Source organism: Dendropsophus ebraccatus, chromosome 10 (assembly GCF_027789765.1).
Source record: "Dendropsophus ebraccatus isolate aDenEbr1 chromosome 10, aDenEbr1.pat, whole genome shotgun sequence".
In the NCBI taxonomy this organism is placed as follows: Eukaryota; Metazoa; Chordata; class Amphibia; order Anura; family Hylidae; genus Dendropsophus; species Dendropsophus ebraccatus.
Genome location: NC_091463.1, coordinates 66,794,907 through 66,811,866, shown reverse-complemented (window position 1 = coordinate 66,811,866; position 16,960 = coordinate 66,794,907). Strand labels below are relative to the sequence as shown.

At 41.7% G+C, this 16,960-nt stretch overlaps 1 protein-coding gene across 4 annotated transcripts in view; it reads right to left on the bottom strand.

The window, feature by feature from the left end:
- The window catches only part of MCF2 (MCF.2 cell line derived transforming sequence), a 97,641-nt gene that overhangs the window by 31,031 nt on the left and 49,650 nt on the right, over nt 1–16,960 (bottom strand). For all 4 annotated transcript variants that reach the window (XM_069943092.1, XM_069943089.1, XM_069943090.1 and 1 more), the window contains 8 exons: nt 14,333–14,452; nt 14,113–14,229; nt 10,285–10,434; nt 8,969–9,093; nt 6,797–6,911; nt 5,844–5,963; nt 3,973–4,164; nt 652–843 (listed from right to left, as the gene is read on the bottom strand). In XM_069943092.1, the coding sequence (XP_069799193.1) occupies nt 652–843; nt 3,973–4,164; nt 5,844–5,963; nt 6,797–6,911; nt 8,969–9,093; nt 10,285–10,434; nt 14,113–14,229; nt 14,333–14,452 (1,131 nt within the window). The remainder of the gene's footprint in view (nt 1–651; nt 844–3,972; nt 4,165–5,843; nt 5,964–6,796; nt 6,912–8,968; nt 9,094–10,284; nt 10,435–14,112; nt 14,230–14,332; nt 14,453–16,960) is intronic.

The window sequence follows — 16,960 nt, the reverse complement described above, 5'->3', positions numbered from 1 at the left end:
GTCTTAGCTGACAGGCCGCTCAGTCAATCAATGGCTGTGGCTGCATTGGCTAGTGATTGGCTGAGTGGCCTGTCAGCTCAGCCAGGCTGCTCCGAAGCCACAGCTCATAATCCTGGGACTCATACAGAGCGCAGGAGAAGACCAGGAGCATGGACAGGTGAAGTATTTACTGTTTGGGCATTCGTCTGCCATCGGCCGTGCATCGCTATTACACGCAGTGACGCACGGATGATTTTAGGTTTGGGCCTAAAGAAACAATCAGCCCATGTTGTCTCTATTACACGGAGCACTAATTCGGTCGATTATTGCTCCATGTAATAGGGCCCTTACTCTGAACCATTATGTGCTGGACTGTTGTTATTATCATCATTTATAATGAGTGAAGTGCTGGCTGTCCGCATGTGTTGTGCAACTTTGCTTTGGTTGATAAAACTGACAGACACCATGAAGTGACATTGGCATTCAATATGTAAGGGATCACATAAGATTGGGCAGCTTAATAGAAAAAAAACTAGCACAGATATAAACAGAATCTAAGCTAGTTGGTTTAAGAGAGAAGACAGCCGCCTAATATCTTCATCAGATTTAGATGTAAGCCTATTCATGTAGATGCACACAGCATACAATGTAGAAGAAGATGCTAACTGGTACCTTCAATTCATCTGTCAGAATGGACTCAAAATCATACTGTAAGGTTTGTGGATCAAAGCTTAAATCCAACGCGGAGCTGTCTAGAAACTTCTCAACATCTTGAAGAGCTCTTTGAGCCCCCTCCCTGGACTGGCACTTGTCCATTTGCTGGTTGGCTAGAAAGTAGGCACCTTTATCACAGCTTTCAAGAGCCTGGAATATAACAGCATATTTCAACTTTTAAAGTTATGAATTTAATAATGCTTTTATTTATTTAGCGTCAGCTGATTCCTCAGCACTTTATATAGTCTGTCAGTTTATCCTAAGAGTTTTATAAGGAGTCTCATACAAAATTAAGAAGTAAAATAGCCTATGGGCATGGATTGTGCCCATACTTACGAGATTCGTAACTGAGGCTCCACGGACCTTTTTGCATACTGTATATCTAAAATTTGGAATGTAGTTGTCATTGGAGCTGGGCTAATCTATCACCCTAAGGGTATAAACCCACACACCGTATACACAGCGTATTTACTGCTGCGATACGCAGCGAATACGCAGCAAAAACGCAACAAATACGCAACAAAAACGCAGCAGATTAGATCTAAATAACTGAACTCAGCATTAAATCTTCACCATCAAACTGCTGCGTATTTGCTGCGTATTTGTTGCGTATTTGCTGCGTATTTGCTGCGTATACGGTGTGTGGGTTTGTACCCTAAAAGAATTTACTTAACCCGGGGTCCTCTAATATTTAACTTCATTTCTATGTTATAAGTTGTCTTTTACCTGTGTGTGTGTATATATATATATATATATATATATATATATATATTTAATTTTTTTATTTTTTTTAACATATAGCTCCGTTCACACTGAGCAAGAACGGCGAAATTCTGCGGCGGAGCTATGCTCAGTGTCCTGCTTTGAGTGAATGAGAGGGCGCCACTCTCTGCTCAAAGAAATTACACGTCACTTCTTCGAGCGGAGAGCGGTGGCAGCAGAGGAGCACGCGCCCTCTCATTCACTCAAAAGCAGGACACTGAGCATAGCTCCGCCGCAGAATTTCGCCGTTCTTGCTCAGTGTGAACGGAGCTATATGATCAAAAAAATAAAAAAATATACACATATATATATATATATATATATATATATATATATATATATACACACACACACACACACACACACACACACACACACACACACACAGGTAAAAGACAACTTATAACACCAGTGCAGGCAATGAGGATGTCAGACTATGGAGGAAGTAGACAAGGAGCAGTATGACAGCATCTCAGGAATGATCAGTTAATGTCCAGGTCTTTGATCCTTCTTTGTGTTTTATATACAATAGAAACATAGAAGATTGTCGGCAGAAAAAGACTACTTGGTCCAACTAGTCTGCCCTTTTAGTATTTTCCTTCTTATTATCTTAGGATACATATATGTTTATCCCAGGCAGGTTTAAAATAAGTTATTGTGGATTTACCAACCACATCTGCTGAAAGTTTGTTCCAAGCCTTTCCTACTCTTTCAGTAAAGTAATATTTTTTCATGTTGCTTCTGATCTTCCCTCCAAATAACCTCTCACTGTTTCCTCTTGTATTTGAGTTGATTTTTTTCTAAAAACACTCCCCTCCTAAACCTTATTTAGCCTTTAACATACTTAAAGGTTTTGATCATGCCCCCCCCCCCTTTCTCTTTTTTCCTCCAGACTATACAGATTCAAATCCTAAGTGTCACTGTAGTTTTAGAAAAATTTTGACATGTCATAAAGACGTGTCAAAAGTTTTGATCGGTCCGGGTCTGAGTGTTCAGAGTGCTAAGCGTAATCTGACTGATCACGTGACACAGAGCTGCAAGAGGACCGTGCTTAGCGCAGTCTTCTCCCAGCCAGGGCCGTATTAACAGCTGCTGCTGCCCTAGGTACTAAATCTCCAGACGCCCCATCTTCACTCACCAATTAGCATCACTAGTTTCTAAATAGTTCCAAGGATCACAGTTAACAGCTCCACACCAGACCTGAACAATACCGATATACTGTGACTGGGTAACACCGCCATACCAGACCTGACCAATACCACCATATTGTGACTCAGTAACACCACTATACCAGACCTAAACAATACCGCCATACTGTGACTGGATAACACCGCCACACCAGACCTGACCAATACCGCTATACTGTGCTGGATATCACTGCCATACCAGACCTGACCAATACCACCATACTGTGACTGGATAACACCACCATACCAGACCTGACCAATACCACCACCCCCTCCTCCTTCGAAAAGACACCAGATTTACTGGCAAGTCTATACAGGAGATGGAAGACTAAAAAAAAAAAGAAACAAAAAAAAGTTGTTTCCTTCCTCCTGCTCCCTGGTGCTGCCCCCCTGCAAGGTGCTGTCCTAGGCACCAGACCTCGGGTGCCTAGTGGTAAATACATTCCTGACTGTACCCATAATATACTGTACTCTCCCTGATATTGTATGCCCCTCTGCAAGGCGCTGCCCTAAGCACCGGACCACAGCCCTGGTCGCAGCTCTATGTCTCGATCAGCAAGGTTCTGAACACTCAGACCTGGACTGATCAAAACTTTTTTTTTTTGTTTTTTTGTGAAGAGACAGTGACACTTTGGTGGACATTTATCAATGTTAAAATGCATATATTTCGGCGGAAAGGGGCCAGATGCAAATAAATTTATTCGCAAATGGCCATTTTGCAAATAAAATATTCGCATTAGGCCTCTTTCCGCCCAGTACGCCAGGGGGGCGTGGGTGTAAAGGTGGGAAAAGGGGGGGCGCGGACTCAGAGTCCGCGCTATTCATCATTATTTTTGCTAAAAAATAATCAGGAAACCTACTCCAGCTCTGAGCTGGCGTAGGTTTCCTGGCGCGCGCATTGGTGCGCACGGGATTTATGTAGAGACAGTCCGCCTCTACATAAATCTCTGTACCTCTGGAGCTGCAGGGACCTCTTTAAGTCCGGCGCAGAAAACGCCAGACTTAATAAATGTCCTCCTTTAAGTCTTTCCTGATATGTTTTATGCCTGACACCCTCCACCATTTTTGTAGCCCGTCTTTGGTTCCGTTCTATTTTATCAATATCCATTTTTAGGTGAGGTCTCCAGAACTGGACACAGTATTCCAGATGTGGTCTCAATATTCACTCTTAGAATAACTAAATATCAGTTCATCTAGTCTCCCCCTATGTAGCTGTGTGTTTGAGACTTGGACTGGTGGTGTGATTTCTAAATGGTCACTAAGGTGCTTCCTACATATACTTATAGGTACTTTTCCAATGCTACACCTGGCACTGTAATTTCATTGTTACCTGCTGAAGTCGAACATGTAGTTCATGCGTGGTCGAGAGACGAGCAAGCTTCCTTTTTATCTCCTCAGACAAAATGTCGGACGCGTGCCTTAACTCATTGCATTGCTGGCAGATTAGGTTAAGTGCATAATGATGATTTGCTGCAAGCTGGTGTCCATGTAAAATCACCATTTGTGATCTTCCTATTAACTCCTGTAAGATAACAATGGGTTCACCTAAATGGGTTGATCGACCTTACAAGAATAGAGCTGTACAATAAAGTGCAAGCTTCTAATAGGCTTTATGTTACACTTCTTTTATGGTTTTAACCCATGAAATGATCTTGTCAGGACAGTGAATTATCAGCTAAGGGTGGGTTCACACTACGGAATCCGCACGGATAAGTTCCGGCAGATTTCGTTGCTTGTACCCGCTAGAGACTCAATTCTATGGGCAGGCAAATTCTGACATTGGTCGAAAGAATTGACATGTCAATTCTTTTGGCGGGCGGCGGAATCCGCCTGTGCATAGAATTGAGTCTATAGCACAGGCAGAGATGCGTACGGCCACAAGCGGGAACAAGCGACAGAATCCGCCGGAACTTCTTCGCTCAGATTCCTCAATGTGAACCTACCATAAGAGATCATATTTTCGGTGCAGATACACATTCAAAGACACTTACTGTACTATGGATGGAATATGCATTAACGTTAATATGTGTCTATACTATTAATGTGCTATTGTTCTATGTTAGCCTCAAGTCTATCTTACTTGTCTAATGGAAATTTTATGACTCTGCTTTAACATCTTTTTATGGAAACCGAAGGGATTGATGAGAGTTTCCACATTCTCTACACAATCACATTAAAGGGGTACTCCAGCGGGGGATGGGGGGCACTTTTTCGCTGGGGAGGAGGTGGCTGAGGGAAAAGACGTCCACTCAACTCCCCAGTTCCAGCTGCGGGTCCCGTATCGCTTCCTGGTGTCTGACACGGGCCCAAAACGTGACGTCTCAGGTCCGCTCAGCCAGTCAGTGAAGGAGGCGGGATCCGTTTCATCACGTATGATCTCGGACCTGCGTCAGACACCAGGAAGCGGCCAGGAACCAGGGACCAGAGCGCCGCGATGCGGGACCCGCCGCTGGAACCGGGGAGGTCAGTGGACATCTTTTCCCTCAGCCACCTCCTCCCTGGTCCCAGCGAAAAAGTGCCCCCCCCCTGGAGAACCCCTTTAAGCTGGTCTTCTAATGGGGGGTGAAGGTTCTTGCTTGTTATCTGACCCTTTGGAATAGGTTTGTTCATGTAGAAAGAGCAATCATGTTAGGAAGAAACTACACTCAAACTGGGTGTGCATTAGATGGCCTCCCTGTTTCAGCTAAACACATTGTTCCCCTTTACTTCTTTGTATCTTGTTGCTTCTTGTTGTACTTTCTGCTTTATCTTTGTATTTCGCAATAACTCTTAAGGAGTCACTATAATTAAAAATAACTTTTGACTTGTCATCAGGCATATCAAAAGTTATTGATTGCAGCAGATCTCACTGGTGAAACCCACTGTCATGAGGAGATATAGGCGGGGAGAGAGCACAGTGGCCATGCCATCCACTCCCCAGCTGTATCTCCTGACTGACTAATTCCGACAATGTAAATCTATTAGACTGCATTGTGGGCATTGTGGGAATTAGTGGCTACCTCCCAATCACAATGCCTCTCAGCAGTGAGATCCGCTGCGATCAATAACTTTTGACTCTTTAACAAAACAGCTATTCACATAGCTGTTTTGTGAGGAGCCATTTATTTGCGTAGAGTAAAATACAATTCTTTAAGATCTTAAGGGCCTTAATTTCAGGTAAAGGAGGTTATTATAACATGGTAGGAAGAAGAGCCATCTTACTTTTGACCTTTCTTCAAAGTTACTCATCTCTACCAGTCGCTGCTTGACTTCAGATATATTCTCTCCTGTATCGGGAACACTGGTTTGTTGTGCCATCATAAAGTCAGTAGCATTCTTGAGCTGGTGAATAAAATATAACATACATTAATGGAGATAGATAACTTGTTGTAGCATAATAAACAGAATAAACATATTAATTGTTCCATGCTCTTCTCACTATTACACTATAGAATAATTTCTGAATTTTTTTTTTTTTTTTTTGCTTACAGTATATTCTTTATACAGTCTTTATATGTCATTGGAAACTGAAACCAGACCACATCGGGACACTGGGGAGGGCAGGATATACATTACCAGGTCCCCGCTCCTGCTTGCTTCGGCGGCTCCCGGCATGTTCCGCCCGGCCAATCAGTGCGCTGCCCCGCCGCAGCGCACTGATTGGCCGGGCGGGCCGTGAAGACCCCGGGAGCCCCGAAGCAAGCAGGAACGGGGACCCGGTAATGTATAATGTCCGGCGGCCGGGGGGTTAATGGGGCGGGCTGCAGACAAAATCGCAGCAGGGATTTACATCCCTGCTGCGAGTTTCTCTGCTAATGAAAGTATAGGGCTGGGATCTGCAGCGAGTCTAGCTGCAAAAACGCAGCAAGGAGACTCGCTGTAGATCCGGCAAGTGGGTTTTTACCCTTAAGATCTATTTATCCAAGTCCTCTCAAAACTTAAAGTAGCACAACAAATGCAGCGTATAAATATTCTTTATTTTGTTGTATGCTTTCAGCTATATAGTACAAAGGGAACACAATGTGCCGAGGCAGGTAATAAAACATATCTGGGATGCTTGGAATTCATGGGAGTACCTGTAATCAAACTTAGGATTAAAGTGGAGAAAAATTGCATTATAATATGGCTTCAGTATATTGTATTGGTTGTCCTGATGTTATGTATACATACTATACCTCTTGGAAATGCTGTTCAAATTTGAGCAGTTCTAAGTATTGCTCCATTTTTAGCTGGTGTTTCTCCCAGAAACCATCAAAAGCGCTTTCCATTTCATGAAGCTGTGCCAGCAACCTACAAAACAGACATGTCACTCAGATTTGACTTTGACATGATGGGAATTGTAGTTCACAAGTTCTCCACCACTGTTCTAAAGGTTTGATGCAGATCTGTAATGTCACCCAAGCAAATGAAGCAGCAGCATACGGAGCCAGCGCACCAATCCGTCCATAGCGCTCATCTATGTCTAGAAGTATCATAAACAGTAAATGGAGCGGTGTGATGACGAGTGTTCTACATTTGTTCTCCATTTTAATGACCAATGGGGATCGATCAGCTTGTAATATAATTGGTACCCTGTGCTGTATAGTGCACACAGAATACATATTATAGCAAAGGAGAAAAGCACTTATATGTTAATCTCACAATAAATCAGGCTTTATTTCAGAATGACTTGATGTGTTGCAACATAAGTCTTTCTCAAAAGTTTTCTCAATTTGGCATTGAGATATATATGGCCCTTTGCTATAGCAGAGCACGGCAGCCTCTCCAGTGCCATCGCTGATTGCAATGATTTCTAATTGTCCTGCAGTTCCAGACATGACCATTGGTGGCAGAAGAGGGGTCCAAGTCACTCCTTACTGCTTCTTCTAAACAGAAGTGGAGAGGTAAATACAGGTGAGAGAACTTCCAGCACGCTCTGAACTTAAAGGACAACTCTGGTGAAAATCTTTTTCCCAGTAATTGAAACACATTACAAAGTTATATAACTTTGTAATTTTCTTCAATCACTTATCTACCCCTCTTCCCTATCCCCCCCCCATCCCCCCACCAGGAAGTGAAATAAACTAATTCTTACCTAATTACTGTTGACCCCGGGCTGCTCTGTGGAAGCCATTTTGTGATAATGACATCATTAAGAGGGAGGCGGGTCTAAGCCCTGTAAGGCAAGCCTCTCTTTGTCAGATGGCTCAGGTTGCTCAGCTCTGATTGGCTGAGCAAGCTGTAAGCCATCTAACAGTTCTACATAGTTAGTTAGACATCAAAGAAGACAAAGTGCATCATGGGAAAGCCCAAACCAGGAAGTGAAAAAAAAATGTAGACACCAACTGGAGCTTCAGTTCAGGTTTTTTTTTTTTTTATCAGCGCTGGAGTTGTCCTTTAAGCATGGGAAGTTTCATTACTGTGGATAAAGGAGTTGGATGCAGCCCTGTAGAGTCCTGGAAAACATGTATAAAGTCTATGGTCGGTAATCAACTGCCACATGCTCAGGTTCAAACTAATCCAAGCGGGCTTGAAGTTGACTCATCTCTAGTGGTAATGCATTCATTAAAAAAAAAAAAGTCTCAAGAGTACCCCTTTAAATATTAGGATTCATAGCATAAGCTCCTAAACCATTGAATAATGGGGGTACCAGAGGTCAGAGCGCACAAATTAGCTAGGTATCCTGTAGATAGGGGATAACTTTTGACCCTGGAATAATCCATTTAAGTTACAATAAAAGGGTACTGTATAGTAAAGGGAATAACAAGGATTATAGATCACAGTATACACCATTGTCTCTCTGAGCCATACAGTATGCTTATGACAAGGTTCAGTCTTCAAGGGATTCCCAAGATTGTAAAAAAGGTACAGATGATTTATAACCCTTACACTATACACATTGTAAGTGGTGCCTACACAGCTATAAATAGACATAGTACTGTATATTGGATTCATCTGTCTTTTCTTCTTTTGTTTGGTGTAAGCTGCCTTATATTTTACAGTTTTAGAAGATACAAAACCAATGAAATACACAATACAATACATATAAGCATTAAAATACAGTCAGTAGACAGAGGACAAATTCATATTTGCCAATACAATCTGATCGAAACGTATCCATGCCTTCACTAACAGAATGGTACTATGATTCTTGCTGGGTAAAATTTTGGGAGTACAGTGAATAGAGTTGTGTGTATTACAATTCCAAACACAGACAAAAAGTCTCTCGCTATACGTCCGTCTCCATAGATTACACATGTATACTGTGTATTGCAGATCTTGGTAAAAAAAACATACCAATGTGTACTGCTCCAAATAATACCGCTGACCAATGTAACCGCGTTAGGTAAGTACTGTATGTATTGTACCTGTTAACAGTTTCCCAGTCCCCATGCTTTTCATAGGTTTGCTGTTCCATACATAAACTTGTGCTTGGTCTTTCAAAGCTGTTCAGTAGTAAGCTCCCTTCTTTCGTCACCGAGGTAATGTCTTTCTGCAAATAGAAAGGAGACATTAATCTTAAAGTATATAATCTGGTGGGAATAGTCTGTAGGATTAGAAGATGTCCTGTAATTTATATTTTATTAGCGTTGGAACTGTATTAATAATTTTAGCATGTTTAGGTCATGTTCCAACATGGCACAAACAGAACGGCCGCTGTCTGAGATGTTCACCTGGCCAATACTGCGGTATCAGCTGGGTGAACATCACTTCATTTGAATTGGCGTCCGGGCACATTTAAGTGAGCTTGTATTCCAATAAGCAATAGAACACAATGTAAAGTACGGCCAGGAGCCATACTTACATTTTGTGCAGGTTATGTTGTGCAGCCATTGTTCTCTGAATAGTGGCCACACAAAGGAGACATGTCAGTTTTTTTGGGCGGCCACACAGACGCCGGCCGTAGTGTATACAGTGTGTATACACTACGGCTGTTGTTCTATAGAATCTAATGTAAAACCACACTATCAATAATCAGCGGGTGTTGTTGCAATCTGCAACAACAGTCAATGTTTATCATGAATAAATGTAGTATGAACGTGGCCTTAAGGTAAGAAAAATATAGATTTTTTTCATGGCAGTATAATCTTCTCTGGCTGGTTTTCAATCATCCCCAGCACCTCTGTTACACATGATGTAGTTTCTTATATATCCTGTTATCACAGAAGAGTTTTTTTTTATTATATATTATTATACTTATTATTTATTATATATGTGGTTAGCTATTGGTGATGCTTCAGGATTCCTAAATGACATGTAAACAGTGTGAACAGGGGTTGTCATCCTTACATGTCATGTCCTACACTAGTCACATGACTACCTTATCCGCGGGTCAAGACTGCATACCTGTACACAGACACTAAGCCTTTACCCATGGATGACCCTGGGAATCTGAATCACTCAGTTTGCCCCTGCATTGAAGAATAAAGTACAAGGGCAGCAGGATGCAGTGAACACATGTCCGCAGTGGCTGGGAATATATAGTGACTTATGAAAATAAAACTGACCTGTAAGGCTCTCATCTGACAATATTCTGCAGTGCATACTGTATATTAATAGAAGAGCATTAGAAGCGTCATAGGGAGTTGACCCTTAGCTATTCGTTTTTTCCACCTAGAACTGCAGAGCAGTAACAGTAAAAGTGCGGCTCCTTCAAGTCTCCATAAAACCCAATTAGACGCACCTTCAGCTGGCAGTATTTCTCAGTGCGGTTTGCTAGAATATGCTCAATTGAATACACATCGCTCGGTAATTCTGTCTCAGCCAGTTCTGTACCAAAGGCCTGCAGCATCTGAGCAATTTCTTTCACTGTCAAGGCAAATCCCTCAATGGCCTATACAGAGCGATAAAAAGAAATATTAAACAATCATAATTCAACCTTTCCACAACTGTGTCAAAGCTAAATTAACACTATTTTCGTGTAATCCTGACTTTATGTTAAAGAGGTACTCTGGGCAAACTGTAAAAACCAGGGAGGGCAAGGGTGGTGGGAACATTACAATCAAGTGATACTTACCTGTCCTGGTTTTCCTCACAGCGCAGTGCTGGTCTTCTGTATCTCCCAGTCGTGTGATGTCACGGTTCTAATCAGAAATAGCCGCTCAGCCAATCGGTGACTGAGGTGGGACACAGCTGAAGTCACAGACTACCTGAGCGAATAGTTTCTGTGTTTTCGTAGAGAGACAGGAAGCAGGAGATACAGGACACCAGCAGGTGACCATGAGCGGTAATGCTGCGCTGCGGGGGGCATCAGGACGGGTAAGTATCACTTGATTGTTTTGTTCACATCTACTCCCTGCCCTCCCTATCCTTTTAAATTTGCCCAAAGTACCCCTTTAAGGACAATCTCCACTCACAGCTTAGAGAGCCAAATGTGACTGTAGTTAGACCCAGTATCTGTCTTACCCCCATGTTACATTTAGGGTATATTCACACGAACGGTCTCGCAGCGAGATTCTCGCTGCGAGACCGGCAGGTCCTGGCAGTTCCCACAAACTATATACTTGCTGCGGTCTGAACGACCGCAGCGAGTATGTAATTCTGCCGCCCTTAACCCCTTCTGCTCCCGGCCGGCTCCCCCGATGTAAGCATACATTACCTGTCCTCGCTGCACGGGTTCGGCGTCCTGCTCTCCCGTCCGGCCAATCAGTGGCTACGGCTGGGCAGCGAGTATATAGTTTGTGGGAACTGCCAGGACCTGCCGGTCTCGCAGCGAGAATCTCGCTGCGAGACCGTTCGTGTGAATATACCCTTAGAGGGATTTAGATATTCAGTACTACTGTAGATCTTTTTTGTGGGAAGTATCTGATCACTGGCAATGTCCTAACACAGGGAAGGGTGCAAATCTTTTCAACATAGTTTTCTCTATGTTGGTTCCTTTCCTGGTTTTAGTTACCTTTATGGACCAAAATACTATGGGGAGATTAATCAAACTATTGTAAAGTAGAACTGACTCAGTTGCCCCTAGCAACCAGATTCCACTTTTCTTTCTTTACAGATTCCCTGGAAAATGAAAGGTGGGAGATGATTGGTTGCTAGGGGCAACTGAGCCAGTTCTACTTTACACCAGTTTGATAAATCTCCCCCTATATGTATGTACAAAGCCTAACACCATTAAAGCTCAATGATTGATCATGGGAAGAAAAAAAATCACTGATGATCACAATGTTCCCCCATGCTACATACAAATTCCTGGACATTTGTAACTGCAGCATAAAGACGGACAGAGATTGAGAGAAACTGCAGTTAACCCTATATTACATGTAGCTACATTGTTTTATGTTTAAAGCATATTGGAGGCATTGTAGTATCTATAATACGAAACTACCTAGTAGATTAATAAATCCATAGGTCCAGAATATTAGATGGAACACAAGGTTTCATAGTCTCTAACTGCTTTGTTTGTAGCCGATTCTATGGATGACTTCCATTGCCAGGCCAATATTTTAAGGACCGATGGCCAATGGCCCAGATGTGTAAATTAGAAACTGGTGTAAAGTGCCATGGCCATTTGTTCTGCTGACTGTGGTCCTGACCTATCCTTGGGATCAATTGAAAAGTAAAAAAAGAAAAAGACATGAGAGGACTACATTTCAGCTATTACACATAAAGCACATGTAGATACACCGCTTCTACATACCAACTATACACTTCTAGATCACAGCTTAGCTTTCAGTACTGGTAAAATGAAAGTGTGGAGCAGATCTGTCAAAATGTTCAGGTTTGGCAATGTTATCCAAACCTGAACGCTCGGGATTTGACTCCCTGCAGCTGCAGAAGTTGGGTGCTGCCCTAGGGCTGCCAGGAAAACACAGATATGGCCTATGACTGTATCCCTGTTTTTCAGATACTATTCTTAGACCTCAACATTTCGACCCCCAGGACCTCAACTTGTCCCGATTATCCCCACAAAGAATGGAGCACTCACCACACCTGTGTAGCCACTGCGGTCTGCATTTCATTCATCCCCTATGAGGCTACCAAAGGTTTCTGGGTGCTGAACTCAGACACGTTCAGCACCTCCATAGGGGATAATTAAAGAACCGGCCAAGCTGAGGTGGGAATACTCCTTTAAGAAAAATTGAAACCCTAGAAAACTATATTTTACAAACAGGAAATCATCTCAGCTCAGCTGAATGGTTAAAAGAGCTATAAAAGTAGAAGAATAATATTCACTATTTCACAATATTAAAAGGCTCCTGATTCTCTCAAGTATTACAGCATCTGTAAGGTGACAATCTTCTACTTGATGTATTCCCTTAATAAATCAACCCCAAAATTCCTTTTAAAATTCAGTTGTCCTATTAACAAATATGATGAATAACTCAATAGTTTTATTGCCTTCTGTTTTTGAAAAATATATTTTATTTTATTATTTATAAATACAGTGGTACCTTGGTTTAAGAGTAACTTGGTTTAGGAGGGTTTTGGTTTAAGAGCTCACAGTTTTTCAAAATTGTGACTTGGTTTAAGAGCATTGCTTTGGTTTAAGAGCTCCCTGTACTGGGTGGGAGCACGATTGGGGGAGTAATTTACTCTGACCCAGGAAGTCTCCCTCACCTTCCAAATCATAGCAGATCAGACTTCAGGCTGGGGCTTGAATCAGGGGACAGGACTGTGAAGGTAATCTCTTCATAGCTGTAACCCCTCTCTCCCTGGACAGAGAGCGCTGCTATACTTGGTGGAACCAATTGTCTGCATTTCCATGATTTCTTATGGGAAAATCTGCTTTGGTTTAAGAGTGCATTTAGATTATATGTATGGCTCCGGAACAAATTATGCTCTTAATCCAAGGCACTACTGTATAAAGTTTTCTAATCATCTCTAAACCTTAAATGGCCATGTAGCATGCAGTCAATACATGTCAACTGCAAAAGAAGTAAGAAGGTCGCTGTGACTGGTATATTGCAGCCGCAATAATGTTGGTGATGATTTGTTTCTAGCAATACATTATGTTTATCTAACTATAATTCTCTTTTATGGCAGGACATTGCTGGCTGGACCACATGCAATTGGCAGCACTTCCATTGCAGAAAGAGAGAGGGGAATATGGCTATCGCATGCCTCTTAGTAAATCCAGCAAGGTCCATGGGGGCAGGGATTTATTTAAGACTGATATACAGATACAGTGGCCTTGATAATTCCCCCCCCCCCCCCCAATCTTTAATAGAATGTCCCATGTCATGCCAATGGGCTGATAGGGAAGATGGCTTAAGGAGAGGAGCTCACATCTGTTGGTCAGAATGGAAAATGTGGCTCTGAAGATTTAAAAAAATCTTAGTATTACACACATGTGAGAAAAATTCTAATTTGCAGATGACTGTGAATCCAGTCACCTGCCAATGGGCCTACCTATTACCATTTCATCTATTGTCCCCAAGCAAATCCAATCTGACCCTATAGGTTGACATTGTACAGTAAAGAGATAGAAACAATGACTGAAGTAAAGGGAGAAAAAGTATACTTTTATTTAAGTTTAAAAAGTACTATATAGTAGTTTCTAAAAACCTACCGTTCGAAACACGACCCAGTCCCGATGGCGATATTCAAAGGTTCCTCCAAATTCTGTTGTTAGCTGCTTTTCATCTATATACTTAAGTAAATCTGATGCAGAACTGAGCATAACCACCTAAGGACATGAAGCAGCATGTTAATTGGTTTCTCACTATATTATCTTTATAGTACATCACACTATTGAGTCCAAATACAAACACATGTGTGTGAAATATTACCGGAAGCTTCAGTATAAAGTCCTCCTGGCTGAAGCGAAATCCAATGTCAGTGAAAGTCCGCTGAAAAAATCCTGTAGGCCTTAAGACCAAAACTAGGTGCAGGTTTCCAGGGAATGAATGCTAGAAACAAGTAGAAGGCAATATTCCGTTTGTTAGTAGATACTGTAGATACAAAACACATTCATATTCACATTGGGACAACCATCTGTACAACTTAGAGTGTATTCTGTTGTTGTGTTCTATGAGTGACACATAAATGTGGTGCATATTTTATCTTGATATATGCAATATAGGTGACTGGAAATGTATCACTTTTTTCTATGCCCAGTCTACCATATGCAGTACCATCTAGCATAAAACAGGGCATTAGGCAATTCCATAGTAAGAGAATTCCCTAATTTGTTCTACCACACAGCCTAGGGGGGTAGCTGTGGTTAGGTATGCACTCGCCCTTTAGCTTCTTCCTCTTCCACCACCACCAATACTCCGGCAAAAGTACCCCTGACAATGGCCCTGCACACTCAGCACAGGACATTGCAGCCAGTCACTGGCCTCAGTGGTCACATGTACCAGCCCTAGAGTACAGCTGAGAAAATTTCAGAAAATCCCTTTAAGTCTGGATATGTAGGGGGAGAGCAGGATGTTGTATGATGGGACTACAGGAGCTTTTTAGGGCCTTTTTAAGTGGCGCTATATATGCACTATATAAGCGCCAATTTAGTAGATTGATGTTTGTTAAAGTGTCACTGTCGTTTATTAATTTTAATTTTTTTTTGCAGAAATCAATAGTACAGGCGATTTTAAGAAACTTTGTAAGTGGGTTAATTAGTCAAGAAATGCATTTTTACCATGAGAAAGCAGTTTGAAGCTCTCCCCCCATCTTCATTGTTCTCTATGGAGAGGGGAGGGGTGGAGGAAGATGAGGCATCAAAACAGGACAACAAAGAGTTTATTTACAGCTACATCACAGGGCTATCTCCCGGAAATAGGAGGGAGGGACCTGGGGAAAGTCTTTGTGAATGCAGATAATGGCATATTTGCCTAATAAACCCAATTACAAAGTTTCTTAAAATCATCTGTACTATTGATTTCTGCACAAAAAAAACACAGTGACACTTTAAATGATCCATTTACATGGCTCTGTATCATGCAGGCGGGGATCATTTATTCGGTTTTATAATTGACAATAAAACATCCCTCTGTCTTACACGGCATAAATGATACAATCAGCCAGAGAATAAGCATTTGCCATAGCTGGCCCTATTACATGGGGCAATTATCAGAAATTAATGTTTAAATGCACATTCATGCGGCTCCTTATTGCTGTAACTTTGCTTGAGCAGCAGTTCTGTATAGATGGAAATAATAGGGAGGGGGAAGGAATCTGCCAGGAACATCCAGAGCTGCTAAGAGGTACTGTAACTATGTGTAATTTGTTTATAAGGGATGTATCACTCCCATTGTTTTACCCATTAGGGATAGATACTAATCTGTTTCTACTTTTGCATTGCCAATTTCTTTTTCAATTTCATTTTTTGGACATATGGGAGCAGCCATCTTGCCTGAGCTGTCTTTATAGGGTAACTATCATTTTGCTCACATGGCAAGATACCCTTTCAAAACCCCAGTAGGTTCATAGTTCACCCAGTAGGTTCATAGTAAGCAGTGTATGGCAATTCCATATACCACTCACTTCAGGAGCGGACTGCTAACATTCCGGGGTTTTGAAAAGTTATCCGTGAGTGAAATAATAGGTGCTCTTTATCAGTATTTAGAGATATAATTTACAGTAATGAACACAGGCAACAATGGACAGGAGCTGTCCCATTGACTAGAATGGGAAATGTAACTTGACATGCTCCGTAAAGTTCAAAGAGGTTATTCCATAGGGAGGGGGAGGCTGAGCTCTGAACATCATCTATTGTCTCCTCTATCTACTCGTGTTAGCTTTTACTGTATTGCCATACAGATCACTTTCCAGCAGCCTCCTGCATATCATCACAGACAGAACATAAAGTCTCAGCTTAGCGGTGAGACTGAAAATGACAAGATTTTAGGATAATTTTAATAATATAGATAGTAAAATGGAAAATAAGATTAACCCTTAGAGGACCGGGCCAATTTAAATTTTTGCGCTTTTGTTTTTTCCTCCTTGTACTTAAAAGGCCAGAGCACTTGCATTTTTTCACCTAGAAACCCACATGAGCCCTTATTTTTTGCCCCACTAATTGTTGTTTGCAATGACAGGCTGAATTTGTTCATAAATTACACTGCGAAACCAGAAAAAAATTTAATGTGTGGTGAAATAGAAAAAAAAAACCGCATTTCTTTTATTTGGGGGGTATTTGCTTTTACACCATTTGCCCTGGGGTAAAACTGAATTGTTATATATGTTATATAAGTCCTAACAATTACAACGATGTGTAACATGTATAACTTTTATTGTATCTGATGGCTTGTAAAAAATTCAAACCATTGTTAACAAATATATGTTCCTTAAAATCGCTTTTATCCTTTGGTCTATGGGGCTGTGTGAGGTGTCATTTTTTGCGCCATGATGTGTTCTTTCTATCAATTGCGCCGTTTACCGTGCGAGATCAGGAATGAAATAAATTAATAGTTCGGGCG